This window comes from Procambarus clarkii, chromosome 62, assembly GCF_040958095.1.
Source record: "Procambarus clarkii isolate CNS0578487 chromosome 62, FALCON_Pclarkii_2.0, whole genome shotgun sequence".
NCBI classification, from domain to species: Eukaryota; Metazoa; Arthropoda; class Malacostraca; order Decapoda; family Cambaridae; genus Procambarus; species Procambarus clarkii.
The window spans coordinates 29316803-29335131 of record NC_091211.1 but is presented as its reverse complement, the minus strand read 5'-3'; the positions used below and the strand labels follow the sequence as shown (position 1 = coordinate 29335131).

The 18329-nt window shown below is 52.7% G+C and overlaps 2 protein-coding genes across 2 annotated transcripts in view; one reads left to right on the top strand and one right to left on the bottom strand.

Moving 5' to 3' along the window:
- Positions 1 to 4533: 4533 nt before the first annotated feature.
- Positions 4534 to 5376, top strand: LOC138354383 (uncharacterized). The gene has a single exon (XM_069308563.1). The coding sequence runs from the start codon at positions 4534 to 4536 to the stop codon at positions 5374 to 5376; it is 843 nt and encodes a 280-aa protein (XP_069164664.1).
- Positions 5377 to 11281: 5905 nt separating this feature from the next.
- LOC138354382 (proline-rich protein 36-like) overlaps positions 11282 to 18329 on the bottom strand; it is a 38246-nt gene continuing 31198 nt past the window's right edge. The window contains exon 5 of the mRNA XM_069308561.1: positions 11282 to 11504. Within this exon, the coding sequence (XP_069164662.1) occupies positions 11282 to 11504 (223 nt within the window). The remainder of the gene's footprint in view (positions 11505 to 18329) is intronic.

The following is an 18329-nucleotide window of genomic DNA, read 5'->3' as shown; positions in this document are numbered from 1 at the left end:
GTCTCCCAGCAGGGGAAGACACTGGAGGTCTTCCAGCAGGGGGAGACACTGGAGGTCTTCCAGCAGGGGAAGACACTGGAGGCGTCTCCCAGCAGGGGAAGACGCTGGAGGCGTCTCCCAGCAGGGGAAGACACTGGAGGCGTCTCCCAGCAGGGGAAGACACTGGAGGTCTTCCAGCAGGGGGAGACACTGGAGGTCTTCCAGCAGGGGAAGGAAAGAAAGCCCGGCAGTCCACAAAGAAAATAATTAAAAAGTTTCCGTTCCCAAAAATGACTAGCGAGTAAAAGTGTTGATAAGTTAAGAGCAATAGCTGACTTTTCTTTCACCACGAGGCCAGGATGGCCAGTAATATCTTAACGGATGTACAGGCTGATCTGTGGGCGCCGGGGAGGGAGGAGAGAGGGAGAAGGAGAGAGGGAGGGAGAGAAGAGTGTGTGATGAGAAGTGGGGAGGTGGAGAGCAGACGACGGGGGCGGCAATGAGAGACATGACCCACAAGGTCAGTCCCAGGTGGTAAACATGCAGTGAGCGGGACTCCCATATATCAGGACTTACACCTCATTAATTCTTATGTATGGTTCTGGAGGCGCAGCTTTCCTTCCTTTCCCAAAAATCTGCGAAAGAATTGTGGGTTCATCTTTGAGGGCGAGACGAGCGGGATGGAATTGAGTTAGCAGGGATAAAAATAATATTGGGTGATGAGGAATTGACAAACACTGCCTCCCCTCCCCCTCCCAATCCTCCCGAGGAGAGGAGATATCCCCCAGGAGAGGCGACGGAGGTGCCTCCACCCCAGGAGAGGCGACGGAGGTGCCTCCACCCCAGGAGAGGCGACGGAGGTGCCTCCACCCCAGGAGAGGCGACGGAGGTGGCCTCACCTGACGAGACCTCAGCGCGCGCCCCCCGGGGGCTGTGTGACCATCACTCCACCCACAGACTCCGGATAATGTCGGCAGATTTTTAACTACCCCCCCCCCGGCCTTCACCCTCAATGATCGTTGGGCGGACAATAAACCCGCAGTTAACTTGGTGTAATGACCCAGTAGAAGCGACCGGGAGAGCTCCTTGTCGTCAGCGTGTCCACGGCCCTTGTCCGGCCCAGCCCTTGACACTGACGACTGGAGTCGCCCCTTATCCCCAGGCCTCACCCCAGGCCTCACCCCAGGCCTCACCCCACGCCTCACTCCAGGCCTCACCCCCAGGCCTCACCCCAGGCCTCACCCCAGGCCTCACCCCAGGCCTCACCCCACGCCTCACTCCAGGCCTCACCCCCAGGCCTCACCCCAGGCCTCACCCCAGGCCTCACCCCCAGGCCTCACCCCAGGCCTCACCTCACGCCTCACTCCAGGCCTCACCCCAGGCCTCACCCCCAGGCCTCACCCCAGGCCTCACCCCCAGGCCTCACCCCAGGCCTCACCCCAGGCCTCACTCCAGGCCTCACCCCAGGCCTCACCCCCAGGCCTCACCCCCAGGCCTCACCCCAGGCCTCACCCCCAGGCCTCACCCCAGGCCTCACCCCAGGCCTCACTCCAGGCCTCACCCCCAGGCCTCACCCCAGGCCTCACCCCAGGCCTCACCCCCAGGCCTCACCCCAGGCCTCACCCCAGGCCTCACTCCAGGCCTCACCCCCAGGCCTCACCCCCAGGCCTCACCCCCAGGCCTCACCCCAGGCCTCACCCCCAGGCCTCACCCCCAGGCCTCACCCCAGGCCTCACCCCCAGGCCTCACCCCCAGGCCTCACCCCAGGCCTCACCCCAGGCCTCACTCCAGGCCTCACCCCAGGCCTCACCCCCAGGCCTCACCCCAGGCCTCACCCCCAGGCCTCACCCCCAGGCCTCACCCCCAGGCCTCACCCCAGGCCTCACCCCCAGGCCTCACCCCAGGCCTCACTCCAGGCCTCACCCCAGGCCTCACCCCCAGGCCTCACCCCAGGCCTCACCCCCAGGCCTCACCCCAGGCCTCACCCCAGGCCTCACTCCAGGCCTCACCCTCTTGGTGGGCCTCACTATCACCCAACATTCCGGGTCATTTGATCCGTGTAGAGCGTCGTCTGACAGCGCAGGGCGCGTCCCTCCGACAGGCTTCCCTCGTAAGTTTGGCCTCCTGGGATATCCAAGTTTTCCAGCCATGTACTTTCCACCCGGGAACCCTCTTAGCACCCCGGGGTCTCTGAGGTACCTCCATTACCTCTCCTGTCACAGAGATGACCTTTGGCGACCTCCTGTGTTACCAGCACCACCTCTAGTATCACAATGACGACCTCTGACGGCCTCTGGCCTCACAAAGAGGACCTCTGGCCTCACAAAGAGGACCTCTGGCCTCACCTAGGGGACCTCTGGCCTTACCTAGGTGACCTCTGGCCTCACCTAGGTGACCTCTGGCCTCACCTAGGGGACGTCTGGCCTCACCTAGGGACCTCGTCTCCCAGAGCTACCAGGGGCCAGTACACCAGCAACAAGGGATGTTATGACACTCACAATGTAGAGCATTTACCGCCGAGCTCACAGATCCCGGGGAATATATAGACGAGAGAGTGCGCCCGGCTGGGGATATGTAACTGACAGTGTGAGTGTGTCTGTATGTCTGTGTGCACTTTCCTAGAAGTGCTTGCAGTGTCGGGTCGAGCTGGGCTCCTAGCCTCCTTTCTGAACATTTTTAGATTAAGGCAATGACTCATTTCTTAACATTGTATCATATTTACATTTATAATTTTGAATCGAGTTAGCTTAACTAATTCTACGTCTAACCTGTTCCACTTAGTGACAGCTAAGAGTGACATTGAAGAGTTCTTTGTGAAACCTTCCCTGTGACCCGCCTGTGTGTAGCTACCCTCCCTGGCCGCTCGCTGTGCTGCTCCTGGCTCTGTATAGTGTTGTTTTGTCTACTGTAACAATTTACATTATAGTCATTTGTTACCATGATTCTCGCTCCTTTCCTCCAGTGTGGTAAGGTCCACTTCTCTTTGGCTTGCCTCATTGCTCAGGCCAAGCACTTGGGCTGGACGGTCTCGCGTCATGCAGGTCGGCGTTCAGTCTCCGACCGTCCAAGTGGTTGACCATCATTCCTCCCCCCACACCCCCTCCCCCATAGCCGTCCCATCCCAAATCCTTATCCTGATCCCTTCCCAGTGCTAGATAGTAGTAATGGCTTAGCGCTTAATTTGACCCTGATAATTCCCTTCCCCTTCCTCGTTGCTCAATCCCTTCAATTTAGGAATTAGCCTCGTTGCATATCTTTGGACAATGTCTTGTTTGCCGTGTCTTTTATCAGGTAAGGGTTCCCCGCTGGTGATGAATATTCAGTAGGTCTCACCTTCGCTGCATATAGGTCCCGGAAAGCCCCTTCGTCTAAGTTTCTTCAGGCTACACGGATGTTGGCCAGTATGATGCTGCTGTTGTTCTGGTAATGTGGGCGTCTGCCATCACATTTGTGGTTATGTCTACCCCCAGGTCTGTCTTCTCCCCTGATAGAAGAATCTGTCTTCCCTTCATCCTATATTGCTGTACTGGTCTCCGCACTCCCGTTCCAATCCTCATATATTTGCATTTCGCTGGGTTAAATTTTTCAGACCATTCTTCAGACCATTTCCGCAGTGTGTGTAAACCCGTTTGCAATGCATCACAAGCTGACTCTGTCCTGACTCTCTCTCTCTCTCTCTCTCTCTCTCTAGTTAACTTTGTATAATCTGCAAACATTGATATAAAAGAGCCAATTTCCTGTCAAGTCGTTGACATACATTAGAAAGAGGATGGGCCCCAGAAGAGATCCTTGTGCCACTCCACTCGTAACATCTCACCACTCTGATGTCTCCGCTTTCATTGGGTGGATCACTGATCCACCTTAGAACAATTCCGGATACTCGTCTACTTCTCGTACCTGAGTTGGAGTCTCTTGTGTGGGAGAGGATTGAATGCTTTCTGATATTCGAGTAATATGATAGTCCATTGCTAAATCCCTGCTGGTATTTTGAGAGAGAATTTTTGTTCTAAATGTTCTACTCTCTCTAGCAATTTGCAGGAGATTCTAGTTAGAGCGATACGGGTTGGTAATTTAATGGTTTCTGTCTTCCCCTTTTCTTGTGGATTGGCACCACATTAGGCGTTTTCTAGCAGTCAGAAAGTTCCCCCGTTTCTAGAGAGGAATCCACTATAGCAAGGGGGACTGCACAACGCTTCAGCTGCATTTGTTAATATCCAGTGCGATACTTTCGTCTGGTCATAAGTCTTTTGCCACATCCAGTTTCTCTTGTGGGTTCTTTACTACTTCTGGTGTTAATGGCATTCTAAAGGTATTCTTGTGGAAGTTACTGTTCCGTTTGGGCTCTTAATCTACCATTAGCTCTAATGGCAGATCATGTTTCAGCTTGAATGCTTCTTAGAAGGTTTTCGTAAGTTCTACACACACCTCTTTATCATTTTCCGTGTGTCCTCCCTGTATGTTTTCAAGTGTGATCACCTGGTCGTCCACGGTCATCTTTCTACAGATGTGGGTGTGGAAAAGTTTTGGTTCGGACTTAGCCTTGTATGCAGAGTCATGCAGTATGACACAGCATACAAGGTGTCATCTGGACTTAGCCTTGTATGCAGTGTCATGCAGTATGACACATCATACAAGGTGTCATCTGGACTTAGCCTTGTATGCAGTGTCATGCAGTATGACACATCATACAAGGTGTCATCTGGACTTAGCCTTGTATGCAGTGTCATGCTGTATGACACAGCATACAAGGTGTCATCTGGACATAGTCTTGTATGCAGTGTCATGCAGTATGACACAGCATACAAGGTGTCATCTGGACATAGTCTTGTATGCAGTGTCATGCAGTATGACACAGCATACAAGGTGTCATCTGGACATAGTCTTGTATGCAGTGTCATGCAGTATGACACAGCATACAAGGTGTCATCTGGACATAGTCTTGTATGCAGTGTCATGCAGTATGACACAGCATACAAGGTGTCATCTGGACTTAGCCTTGTATGCAGTGTCATGCAGTATGACACATCATACAAGGTGTCATCTGGACTTAACCTTGTATGCAGTGTCATGCTGTATGACACATCATACAAGGTGTCATCTGGACTTAGCATTGTATGCAGTGTCATGCAGTATGACACATCATACAAGGTGTCATCTGGACTTAGCCTTGTATGCAGTGTCATGCAGTATGACACATCATACAAGGTGTCATCTGGACTTAGCCTTGTATGCAGTGTCATGCAGTATGACACATCATACAAGGTGTCATCTGGACTTAGCCTTGTATGCAGTGTCATTATCGTACTGCTTCTCTGCTACTCTCCTAGTTTCTGTGTATTCATTTCTGGCCCCTTTCTGTGCATTGTGATTTCCCTGTACGTCTTACAGGCTCTTTAGCGTCTTCTCTGCCTCCAGGCGCTGCCTCTTGAACCATGGACTAATGTTCCTCATGTTTCCCTTAACCCGTAATGTTGGGTTGAATCTTTGGGTTAACCCGTAATGTTGGGTTGAATCTTTGGGTTAACCCGTAATGTTGGGTTGATCCTTTGGGTTAACCCGTAATGTTGGGTTGATCCTTTGGGTTAACACGTAATGTTGGGTTGAATCTTTGGGTTAACCCGTAATGTTGGGTTGATCCTTTGGGTTAACCCGTAATGTTGGGTTGATCCTTTGGGTTAACACGTAATGTTGGGTTGAATCTTCAGCTTCCTAAAGTTTGTTACGTAGTCCATCTTGTCCTCTGAGTTCCCCAATCCTATTTTATCCCTTCCAGAAATTCCCTGACCTTCTGGTGTTAACCTTTCCGTATGTTAGCCATACACGTTCCTCTTCTGGTTAATTATTTATGTGGTCTTCACTGTCACTTTATATCAGAGCACAGAGGTCACTGGCGCCTATTGGCATTTCATGGTCAGTGTTTTCAACGTCCATCTCTGTGTGAAGATCACTTCTAGCCCAGCTAGTTGGGGTCACCGCTCCTCGTTTTCTTCCTGTAACATGTTACATCAGGAAGTTCCTCTCTATCACTTCTACAAGCTTTGCTCTGCATGTTTCATCTTCTCTTGAATCCATTGTTCCCCAGTCAATTTGGCCATGATTGAAGTCCCTCATTACTTGGAGCTTTCCTTTCGGTCGAGTTGTTGTGTCTGCCAACCCTTGGATGATATTCATGCGTGTTCTGTTCGATATTTTGTATTCTTGCCTCGGTCTTGTGTGTGGGGCAGGGGAAGAAAGTGGCGAGGCAGTAATACTAAGGAAGAAGATGAAAGTGGAGGAAGGGCTTGGTATGGTAAAGAAGGGGGTTGAAGATTGAAGAAGAGAGGGGAAAGGGAAGGGTAGAAAGGTGTGCCAGCAGTATCTTCGTCTTGCTGACGTTCCCACAAAGCCTCTGACAGTTTATATTGATTTGTTGTCCATTACATCAGGTGACGGGAGAGCGTTGCTGACACCTGATGTTCCGTCCTCTCCCCTCGTCGTCTGTCCCCTTATCCTCTGGTCCACAACTAACGTGGTGGTGGAGGCTGCCAGGTGCTGGTGGAGGGTGTTGTGGTAGTGGTGGAGGCTGTCAGGTGCTGGTGGAGGGTGTTGTGGTAGTGGTGGAGGCTGCCAGGTGCTGGTGGAGGGTGTTGTGGTAGTGGTGGAGGCTGTCAAGTGCTGGTGGAGGGTGTTGTGGTAGTGGTGGAGGCTGCCAGGTGCTGGTGGAGGGTGTTGTGGTAGTGGTGGAGGCTGTCAGGTGCTGGTGGAGGGTGTTGTGGTAGTGGTGGAGGCTGTCAGGTGCTGGTGGAGGGTGTTGTGGTAGTGGTGGAGGCTGCCAGGTGCTGGTGGAGGGTGTTGTGGTAGTGGGGGAGGCTGCCAGATGCTGGTGGAGGGTGTTGTGGTAGTGGTGGAGGCTGCCAGGTGCTGGTGGAGGGTGTTGTGGTAGTGGTGGAGGCTGCCAGGTGCTGGTGGAGGGTGTTGTGGTAGTGGTGGAGGCTGTCAGGTGCTGGTGGAGGGTGTTGTGGTAGTGGTGGAGGCTGCCAGGTGCTGGTGGAGGGTGTTGTGGTAGTGGGGGAGGCTGCCAGATGCTGGTGGAGGGTGTTGTGGTAGTGGTGGAGGCTGCCAGGTGCTGGTGGAGGGTGTTGTGGTAGTGGTGGAGGCTGTCAGGTGCTGGTGGAGGGTGTTGTGGTAGTGGTGGAGGCTGTCAGGTGCTGGTGGAGGGTGTTGTGGTAGTGGTGGAGGCTGCCAGGTGCTGGTGGAGGGTGTTGTGGTAGTGGTGGAGGCTGTCAAGTGCTGGTGGAGGGTGTTGTGGTAGTGGTGGAGGCTGCCAGGTGCTGGTGGAGGGTGTTGTGGTAGTGGTGGAGGCTGTCAGGTGCTGGTGGAGGGTGTTGTGGTAGTGGTGGAGGCTGTCAGGTGCTGGTGGAGGGTGTTGTGGTAGTGGTGGAGGCTGCCAGGTGCTGGTGGAGGGTGTTGTGGTAGTGGGGGAGGCTGCCAGATGCTGGTGGAGGGTGTTGTGGTAGTGGTGGAGGCTGCCAGGTGCTGGTGGAGGGTGTTGTGGTAGTGGTGGAGGCTGCCAGGTGCTGGTGGAGGGTGTTGTGGTAGTGGTGGAGGCTGTCAGGTGCTGGTGGAGGGTGTTGTGGTAGTGGTGGAGGCTGCCAGGTGCTGGTGGAGGGTGTTGTGGTAGTGGTGGAGGCTGTCAGGTGCTGGTGGAGGGTGTTGTGGTAGTGGTGGAGGCTGTCAGGTGCTGGTGGAGGGTGTTGTGGTAGTGGTGGAGGCTGTCAGGTGCTGGTGGAGGGTGTTGTGGTAGTGGTGGAGGCTGTCAGGTGCTGGTGGAGGGTGTTGTGGTAGTGGTGGAGGCTGCCAGGTGCTGGTGGAGGGTGTTGTGGTAGTGGTGGAGGCTGCCAGGTGCTGGTGGAGGGTGTTGTGGTAGTGGTGGAGGCTGTCAGGTGCTGGTGGAGGGTGTTGTGGTAGTGGTGGAGGCTGTCAGGTGCTGGTGGAGGGTGTTGTGGTAGTGGTGTGGAGGACCAGCTGCGCTACACCAACCTCTCACTCTGCTAGACACATTCTAATACAGTAATTGTTAATTCCATTTGCAATAAAAATAAATTGCTGTTGTATTTTAAGGTTCACTGACTATGAAAGGACAGGAGTCCATAAGTGCACTGATTGTTATATATTTCTTTATAAAGGTCGGAAATTGTTGAAATTCTGCATTATTGCCCAAGTATTGGTAGCAGTGGTCGAGGACTGCTGCAGGTCCACAGAGCTGTTGGTGCTGGCACTGGAAGAAGTTGCCAAGTGTTTTATATTGTGAGGAAAGTGGTTCCGTGCCAATGTTGGCTCTTTAACCCACCACCAGTTTTTCTGACGTCATATTATTTGCATAAACTGTGCGGAAAATTGTCAATGGAAGTATTGAAGTTAAAGGCGGGCGGTGTTAAGGGAGGTCTGAAGCCCACTTTACCATTAGTAATGCCTTCTATGACTGCTAATTAACCGACTGCCACTTTACACTATCCTAAGTCACCTGCACGAATATAATGGTAGTTAATAGAACAGAGGTCCGTTAAAGCGGCCATACAGTGAGTAAAGCAGGTAGTGGGGGGGGACCTGCCCCCCCTCTCCCCCCCCCCCCTCGATGACGATCACTCCAACACTGAGCCAGGTATGTCACTCCAACACTGAGCCAGGGTATGTCACTCCAACACTGAGCCAGGTATGTCACTCCAACACTGAGCCAGGTATGTCACTCCAACACTGAGCCAGGTATGTCACTCCAACACTGAGCCAGGTATGTCACTCCAACACTGAGCCAGGTATGTCACTCCGACACTGAGCCAGGTATGTCACTCCAACACTGCGCCAGGTATGTCACTCCAACACTGAGCCAGGTATGTCACTCCAACACTGAGCCAGGTATGTCACTCCGACACTGAGCCAAGTATGTCACTCCGACACTGAGCCAGGTATGTCACTCCGACACTGAGCCAGGTATGTCACTCCAACACTGAGCCAGGTATGTCACTCCGACACTGAGCCAAGTATGTCACTCCGACACTGAGCCCCCCATGCCCCCCCCCCCCCCGGACCATCCTGTAGTGGAGGGTGCCCCCCCCCTGGCCGCCCCCCGGACCATACTGTAGTGGAGGGCGCCCCCCCTGGCCGCCCCGGACCATCCTGTAGTGGAGGGCGCTCCCCTGACCATACTGTAGTGGAGGGCGCCCCCCCCCCGGACCATACTGTAGTGGAGGGCGCCCCCATGGCCGCCCCCCGGACCATCCTGTAGTGGAGGGCGCCCCCTCCTGGCCGCCCCCCGGACTATCCTGTAGTGGAGGGCGCCCCCATGGCCGCCCCCGGACCATACTGTAGTGGAGGGCGCCCCCATGGCCGCCCCCCGGACCATCATGTAGTGGAGTGCGCCCCCTCCTGGCCGCCCCCCGGACTATCCTGTAGTGGAGGGCGCCCCCATGGCCGCCCCCCGGACCATCCTGTAGTGGAGGGCGCCCCCATGGCCGCCCCCCGGACCATCCTGTAGTGGAGGGCGCCCCCATGGCCGCCCCCCGGACCATCCTGTAGTGGAGGGCGCCCCCATGGCCGCCCCCCGGACCATCCTGTAGTGGAGGGCGCCCCCATGGCCGCCCCCCGGACCATCCTGTAGTGGAGGGTGCCCCCATGGCCGCCCCCCGGACCATCCTGTAGTGGAGGGTGCCCCCATGGCCGCCCCCCGGACCATCCTGTAGTGGAGTGCGCCCCCCCCCCCCCTGGCCGCCCCCGGACTATCCTGTAGTGGAGGGTGCCCCCCCTGGTCGCCCCCCGGACCCCCGGAGCCAGCCTGGTGTAAGACCTACACTGTGAGAGACGGGCGAGCACTCACCAGGATGACGGCCGCAGCCCGCCTCATTATCGACAAACGTGCAAGAAATTTTTGAACCTTTTTTTTCATGTGTAGAAGGTGGCGTCCAGCGTGGCCCCCGGTGCCTGGTGGCGGGGAGGACGAGTGATGGCAGGCAGGGGAATATAAGAGAAGGGGAAAGGGGGCAGGAAAAAAAAGGGGAAAATCAACTCGGCTTATTGGAAATGGTGTTGTGTGAGGGGTTGGGTGTTGCGGCGAGACTGGGCAACCCGCCCACCAACTTGTGGGACAAGTATTGGTGAGTGTGGGCGTCTGGCCTCACCTGGCTGGTGGAGCCTACTGGTTATATATTGTTTTATGTATGAGTCTATTGGCTCAAGTGTATGGCCTTATCAAGTGCGTATCGGGTATTGGCGTCTTGAACCAAGTCAATGCCAGAAACATGTTTATATGAACCTCGGTTAGTTGGTCTCAAGATATTTGTTTATCCCTCGTCTAAGTTGAACTATTGCCAGTGGATCATATCTGGGATGTGTGAGGCGTTAAGTAGGCAGCTGTGTGTGTGTGTGTGTGTGTGTGTGTGTGTGTGTGTGTGTGTGTGTGTGTGTGTGTGTGTGTGTGTGTGTGTGTGTGTGTGTGTGTGTGTGTGTGTGTGTGTGGTGGGTAGTGAGGTGTGGAGGCGGGTGTCGCTGTGGTTGGTGGGCAAGTGGCCCGGCTGCTCCCTACTGGGCCGCCGCTCCTAGCCTGGCTGGCCAGGCCGCCCATGGCATAGTTATGGTATGGCGGAAGATGGCCACGGACAATGGCAGTTATCCTCTCTGTCTCTGTCTCTCTCTCTCTGTCTCTGTCTCTGTCTCTCTCTCTCTCTCTGTCTCTGTCTCTCTGTCTCTGTCTCTCTGTCTTTGTCTCTGTCTCTCTCTCTCTCTCTCTCTCTGTCTCTCTCTCTGTCTCTCTCTCTGTCTCTCTCTCTGTCTCTCTCTCTCTCTCTCTCTCTCTCTCTCTCTCTCTCTCTCTCTCTCTCTCTCTCTCTCTCTCTCTCTCTCTGTCTCTCTCTCTGTCTCTCTCTCTGTCTCTCTCTGTCTCTCTCTGTCTCTCTCTGTCTCTCTCTGTCTCTCTCTGTCTCTCTCTGTCTCTGTCTCTGTCTCTGTCTCTGTCTCTCTCTCTCTCTCTCTCTCTCTCTCTCTCTCTCTCTCTCTCTCTCTCTCTCTCTCTCTCTCTCTCTCTCTCTCTCTCTCTCTCTCATATTCTTGGAATTCTAAATAAGTGAAATAAATAAATAAATACATACATAAGTAAATGTCTACTCTTAAATTGTCGTTTACGTGGATATATGTAGGCTGCTGTAAATGTGTGTGTGTGGCAGTCAGATAACTGTTGCTCGTTGTATTCTGGGAATGGTCAGTGGTTGACAAGGTAGATATCATAGAGAAAATATGTCCGTCACGTCACTGCATTACAATGAGTGAACCCTGATTAGTCTTCAGTAGAAGCCTCTGCAACCCTAGAAGATTCAGTTGAATCCCAGGTTGCATTGCTGTTACCATGTCGTGGTGTAGTGGTGTACGGCGTGTGCGTGGCGGTACCAGTGTGCGGCGTGTGCGTGGCGGTACCAGTGTGCGGCGTGTGCGTGGCGGTACCAGTGTGCGGCGTGTGCGTGGCGGTACCAGTGTGCGGCGGCTTCTGCTCCTCGCGACTCCTACTAATGTTCTCATTGATACATCTCGTTAATGGGATTTCTGTGTGTGTATATATATAATACTAGCTGTACCCGGCCACGCGTTACTGTGGCTCAGTCTAGTTAAATGGAAAAGAGAGAGTGCACGTTTCTAATGTTTAATTTCACAATGATTGTGGGGGACTTTTTTGTTGTTCCCTTGTCTGTGGTGATACACACATTGTCTGGTTTGTAGACTTTAGAACTCCCTATCCCTCCCCTGTCCCCTTGTCCTCCCCACCATCCCCCACTCCCTCGTCCCCTCGTCCTCCCCATCATCCCCCACTCCCTCGTCCCCTCATCCTCCCCACCATCCCCCACTCCCTCGTCCCCTCGTCCGCCTCACCATTTCCCTCACATGAAAAGCACAGTTTATAAAAGTCACACCTGTGACAGGTGAAAACACTTATACAGCAGGTGTATAAAAACATGCACGTATTCGACTGGAACGTTGTGTCAAAATTTCAAAGCAATCGGTGAAGAACTTTCTGAGATTTAGGATTTTGAACAAAGGAACATTTACACACACATATATATATATATATATATATATATATATATATATATATATATATATATATATATATATATATATATATATATATATATATATGTGTCGTACCTTGAAGCCAGAACGCACTTCTCAGCCTACTATGCAAGGCCCGATTTGCCTAATAAGCCAAGTTTTCATGAATTAATTGTTTTTCGACTACCTAACCTACCTAACCTAACCTAACTTTTTCGGCTACCTAACCTAACCTAACCTAACCTAACCTAACCTAACCTAACCAATAAAGATAGGTTAGGTTAGGTAGGGTTGGTTAGGTTCGGTCATATATCTACGTTAATTTTAACTCCAATAAAAAAAAATTGACCTCATACGTAATGAAATGGGTAGCTTTATCATTTCATAAGAAAAAAAAATGAGAAAAGATATTAATTCAGGAAAACTTGGCTTATTAGGCAAATCGGGCCTTGCATAGTAGGCTGAGAAGTGCGTTCTGGCTACTAGGTACGACATATATATATATATATATATATATATATATATATATATATATATATATATATATATATATATATATATACATATATATATATATATATATATATATATATATATATATATATATATATATATATATATATATAATTATTTTATTTTATTATTATTATTGTGATCGAGATCAATGATTCTATCACGAATCTTCTCTATTTTCCTTACATTTTTCTTCACTTGAAAAGGAAGTTAATTACTTTTAAATATTGCTTTTAAGATTGGTTCTTTCCCAATAATATTAATATATTAGGAACACGAATTACTAAATTATGTTAGGTTCGGTTAGATAGGACAGGTTTGATCAAGTCATTGTTAGTTTGATTCAAATAAGTAAAAAGGAATCAAGTCATATATAATGGAATGGAAAGCTTTATCAATCCACAAGAAAATAAAATGTGACAAAAATAGTTCAGGAAAATTTGGCAAACTTGGCTATTAGGTACAACGTGTATTCACCTAGTTGTGTTTACGGGGGTTGAGCTCTGCTCTTTCGGCCCGCCTCTCAACTGTCAATCAACTGTTTACTAATTACTAATTTTTTTGTCCACACCACACACACACCCCAAGAAGCAGCCCGTGACTTCTGATTAACTCCCAGGTACCTATTTACTGCTAGGTAACAGAGGCAGTCAGGGTGAAAGAAACTTTGCCAATTTGTTTCTGCCTGGTGCGGGAATCTAACCCGCGCCACAGAATTACGAGTACTGCGCGCTATCCACCAGGCTACCAGGCCCTACCAGGTTGTGTGTGTGTGTGTGTGTGTGTGTGTGTGTGTGTGTGCGCGTGTGTGTAAACAAGTGGAAGGTCGTCATGCACACAAACATAATGTTGCGATATTATGATATTATGTCAACTTTGTTATAATTAATTGTTCATTTGATATTTTTTACTGTTATTGTTAATTACCTGTAGAGTATTTGTGTGTTTATTATGTTATAAGCCAGATTAGGCGTAGGTGGAGTGTAGGGACTACACTGACGTGTTGTTGAGTACACTGACGTGTTGCTGAGTACACTGACGTGTTGCTGAGTACACTGACGTGTTGCTGAGTACACTGACGTGTTGCTGAGTACACTGACGTGTTGCTGAGTACACTGACGTGTTGCTGAGTATACTGACGTGTTGCTGAGTATACTGACGTGTTGCTGAGTATACTGACGTGTTGCTGAGTATACTGACGTGTTGCTGAGTATACTGACGTGTTGCTGAGTATACTGACGTGTTGCTGAGTATACTGACGTGTTGCTGAGTATACTGACGTGTTGCTGAGTACACTGGCGTGTTGCTGAGTATACTGACGTGTTGCTGAGTACACTGACGTGTTGCTGAGTATACTGACGTGTTGCTGAGTATACTGACGTGTTGCTGAGTATACTGACGTGTTGCTGAGTATACTGACGTGTTGCTGAGTACACTGACGTGTTGCTGAGTATACTGACGTGTTGCTGAGTACACTGACGTGTTGCTGAGTATACTGACGTGTTGCTGAGTACACTGACGTGTTGCTGAGTATACTGGCGTGTTGCTGAGTACACTGGTGTGTTGCCGAGTACACTGACGTGTTGCCGAGTACACTGGCGTGTTGCCGAGTACACTGGCGTGTTGCTGAGTACACTGACGTGTTGCTGAGTACACTGGCGTGTTGCTGAGTACACTGACGTGTTGCTGAGTACACTGGCGTGTTGCTGAGTACACTGGCGTGTTGCCGAGTACACTGGCGTGTTGCTGAGTACACTGGCGTGTTGCTGAGTACACTGACGTGTTGCTGAGTATACTGACGTGTTGCTGAGTATACTGACGTGTTGCTGAGTATACTGACGTGTTGCTGAGTATACAAACGTGTTGCTGAGTACACTGACGTGTTGCTGAGTACACTGACGTGTTGCCGAGTACACTGGCGTGTTGCCGAGTACACTGGCGTGTTGCCGAGTACACTGACGTGTTGCTGAGTACACTGGCGTGTTGCTGAGTACACTGACGTGTTGCTGAGTACACTGGCGTGTTGCTGAGTACACTGGCGTGTTGCCGAGTACACTGGCGTGTTGCTGAGTACACTGGCGTGTTGCTGAGTACACTGGCGTGTTGCTGAGTACACTGGCGTGTTGCTGAGTATACTGACGTGTTGCTGAGTATACTGACGTGTTGCTGAGTATACTGGCGTGTTGCTGAGTACACTGACGTGTTGCTGAGTACACTGACGTGTTGCTGAGTACACTGACGTGTTGCTGAGTACACTGGCGTGTTGCTGAGTACACTGGCGTGTTGCTGAGTACACTGGCGTGTTGCTGAGTACACTGGCGTGTTGCTGAGTACACTGGCGTGTTGCTGAGTACACTGGCGTGTTGCTGAGTACACTGGCGTGTTGCCGAGTACACTGGCGTGTTGCTGAGTACACTGGCGTGTTGCTGAGTACACTGGCGTGTTGCTGAGTACACTGGCGTGTTGCTGAGTATACTGGCGTGTTGCTGAGTACACTGACGTGTTGCTGAGTATACTGACGTGTTGCTGAGTATACTGACGTGTTGCTGAGTATACTGACGTGTTGCTGAGTATACTGACGTGTTGCTGAGTATACTGACGTGTTGCTGAGTATACTGACGTGTTGCCGAGTACACTGGCGTGTTGCTGAGTATACTGGCGTGTTGCTGAGTATACTGGCGTGTTGCTGAGTACACTGGCGTGTTGCTGAGTACACTGGCGTGTTGCTGAGTACACTGGCGTGTTGCCGAGTACACTGGCGTGTTGCTGAGTACACTGACGTGTTGCTGAGTACACTGACGTGTTGCCGAGTACACTGGCGTGTTGCTGAGTACACTGGCGTGTTGCTGAGTACACTGACGTGTTGCTGAGTACACTGACGTGTTGCTGAGTACACTGACGTGTTGCTGAGTACACTGGCGTGTTGCTGAGTACACTGGCGTGTTGCCGAGTACACTGGCGTGTTGCTGAGTATACTGGCGTGTTGCTGAGTACACTGGCGTGTTGCTGAGTATACTGACGTGTTGCCGAGTACACTGGCGTGTTGCTGAGTATACTGACGTGTTGCCGAGTACACTGGCGTGTTGCTGAGTACACTGACGTGTTGCCGAGTACACTGGCGTGTTGCCGAGTACACTGGCGTGTTGCTGAGTATACTGGCGTGTTGCTGAGTATACTGGCGTGTTGCTGAGTATACTGACGTGTTGCCGAGTACACTGACGTGTTGCCGAGTACACTGGCGTGTTGCTGAGAGAGTGCCTCACTCCCTGGCCTCATATATCGACAGGAGAGCGCCTCCACCCCCTCATGTGGGGAAGAGGGTGGAGGGTGGCCACCCCCTCATGTGGGGAGGAGGGTGGAGGGTGGCCACCCCCTCATGTGGGGAGGAGGGTGGAGGGTGGCCACCCCCTCATGTGGGGAGGAGGGTGGAGGGTGGCCACCCCCTCATGTGGGGAGGAGGGTGGAGGGTGGCCACCCCCTCATGTGGGGAGGAGGGTGGAGGGTGGCCACCCCCTCATGTGGGGAGGAGGGTGGAGGGTGGCCACCCCCTCATGTGGGGAGGAGGGTGGAGGGTGGCCACCCCCTCATGTGGGGAGGAGGGTGGAGGGTGGCCACCCCCTCATGTGGGGAGGAGGGTGGAGGGTGGCCACCCCCTCATGTGGGGAGGAGGGTGGAGGGTGGCCACCCCCTCATGTGGGGAGGAGGGTGGAGGGTGGCCACCCCCTCATGTGGGGAGGAGGGTGGCCACCCCCTCATGTGGGGAGGAGGGTGGCCACCCCCATCATGTGGGGAGGACGGTGGCCACCCCCATCATGTGGGGAGGACGGTGGCCACCCCCATCATGTGGGGAGGACGGTGGCCACCCCCATCATGTGGGGAGGACGGTGGCCACCCCCATCATGTGGGGAGGACGGTGGCCACCCCCATCATGTGGGGAGGACGGTGGCCACCCCCATCATGTGGGGAGGACGGTGGCCACCCCCATCATGTGGGGAGGACGGTGGCCACCCCCATCATGTGGGGAGGATGGTGGCCACCCCCTCATGTGGGGAGGATGGTGGCCACCCCCTCATGTGGGGAGGACGGTGGAGGGTGGCCACCCCCATCATGTGGCGAGGACGGTGGCCATCCCCATCATGTGGGGAGGACGGTGGCCATCCCCATCATGTGGGGAGGACGGTGGCCACCCCCATCATGTGGGGAGGGGGGTGGAGGGTGGCCACCCCCATCATGTGGGGAGGACGGCTGAGGTGTCCAGATGCAGGAAGGTAGGACAAGTACGAGGGGAGGTAAGTAGGGGAGATTCGATATATTAGGGGAGGGCGGGTGGGGTGTGTTAAGAGAGGGCCGGATGGAAAGAGAGAATAATGAAATGGGAGAAGATTAAGAGAGGGGAGGAAAAGGGGCAGTAGAAGGGATAATGATAGGAGTAAAAGGGTGAGAAAGAATAATATGAACAAGTGAGGCAGATGAGAGGAGGAGGAGGAGGAGGAGGAACAGAAGACGGTGAAGGGAGAGGACACGGAAGGGTGCAGGAGAAGCAGAGGGGTAAAGTGAGAGGAAGATGAGGGTAAGTAATTCACTTTCCTTATACTGAACACCGTCCCACTCCGCGCCTCATATTTCTGGGCCACTCTTGGGATATGTACTACCACCACACCATCTCGGACCTGGTTATTGTGCTGGTGGATGGTGGTTGTGGTGGTGGTGGTGGTGGTGGGGGGATGGTGGTTATTGTGGTGGTGGTGGTGGTAGTGGGGGATGGTGGTTATTGTGGTGGTGGTGGTGGTAGTGGGGGGATGGTGGTTATTGTGGTGGTGGTGGTGGTGGTTATTGTGGTGGTGGTGGACTATGGTGGCTGGGTATGGTGGTCACTGTGGTGGTGGTGGTAGACTATGGTGGCTGGGTATGGTGGTGACTGTGGTGGTGGTGGTACACTATGGTGGCTGGGTATGGTGGTGACTGTGGTGGTGGTAGACTATGGTGGCTGGGTATGGTGGTGACTGTGGTGGTGGTGGTAGACTATGGTGGCTGGGTATGGTGGTGACTGTGGTGGTGGTGTTGGACTATGGTGGCTGGGTATGGTGGTCACTGTGGTGGTGGTACACTATGGTGGCTGGGTATGGTGGTGACTGTGTTGGTGGTAGACTATGGTGGCTGGGTATGGTGGTGACTGTGGTGGTGGTGGTAGACTATGGTGGCTGGGTATGGTGGTGACTGTGGTGGTGGTAGACTATAGTGGCTGGGTATGGTGGTCACTGTGGTGGTGGTAGACTATGGTGGCTGGGTATGGTGGTGACTGTGGTGGTGGTGGTGGACTATGGTGGCTGGGTATGGTGGTGACTGTGGTGGTGGTACACTATGGTGGCTGGGTATGGTGGTGACTGTGGTGGTGGTGGTAGACTATGGTGGCTGGGTATGGTGGTGACTGTGGTGGTGGTGGTAGACTATGGTGGCTGGGTATGGTGGTGACTGTGGTGGTGGTGGTGGACTATGGTGGCTGGGTATGGTGGTCACTGTGGTGGTGGTAGACTATGGTGGCTGGGTATGGTGGTGACTGTGGTGGTGATGGTGGACTATGGTGGCTGGGTATGGTGGTGACTGTGGTGGTGGTAGACTATGGTGGCTGGGTATGGTGGTGACTGTGGTGGTGGTGGTAGACTATGGTGGCTGGGTATGGTGGTCACTGTGGTGGTGGTGGTAGACTATGGTGGCTGGGTATGGTGATGACTGTGGTGGTGGTGGTACACTATGGTGGCTGGGTATGG

Excerpts from the sequence above, each read along its gene's own strand:
- LOC138354383 (XM_069308563.1), top strand. The coding sequence starts at position 4,534 with ATGCAGTATGACACAGCATACAAGGTGTCATCTGGACTTAGCCTTGTA.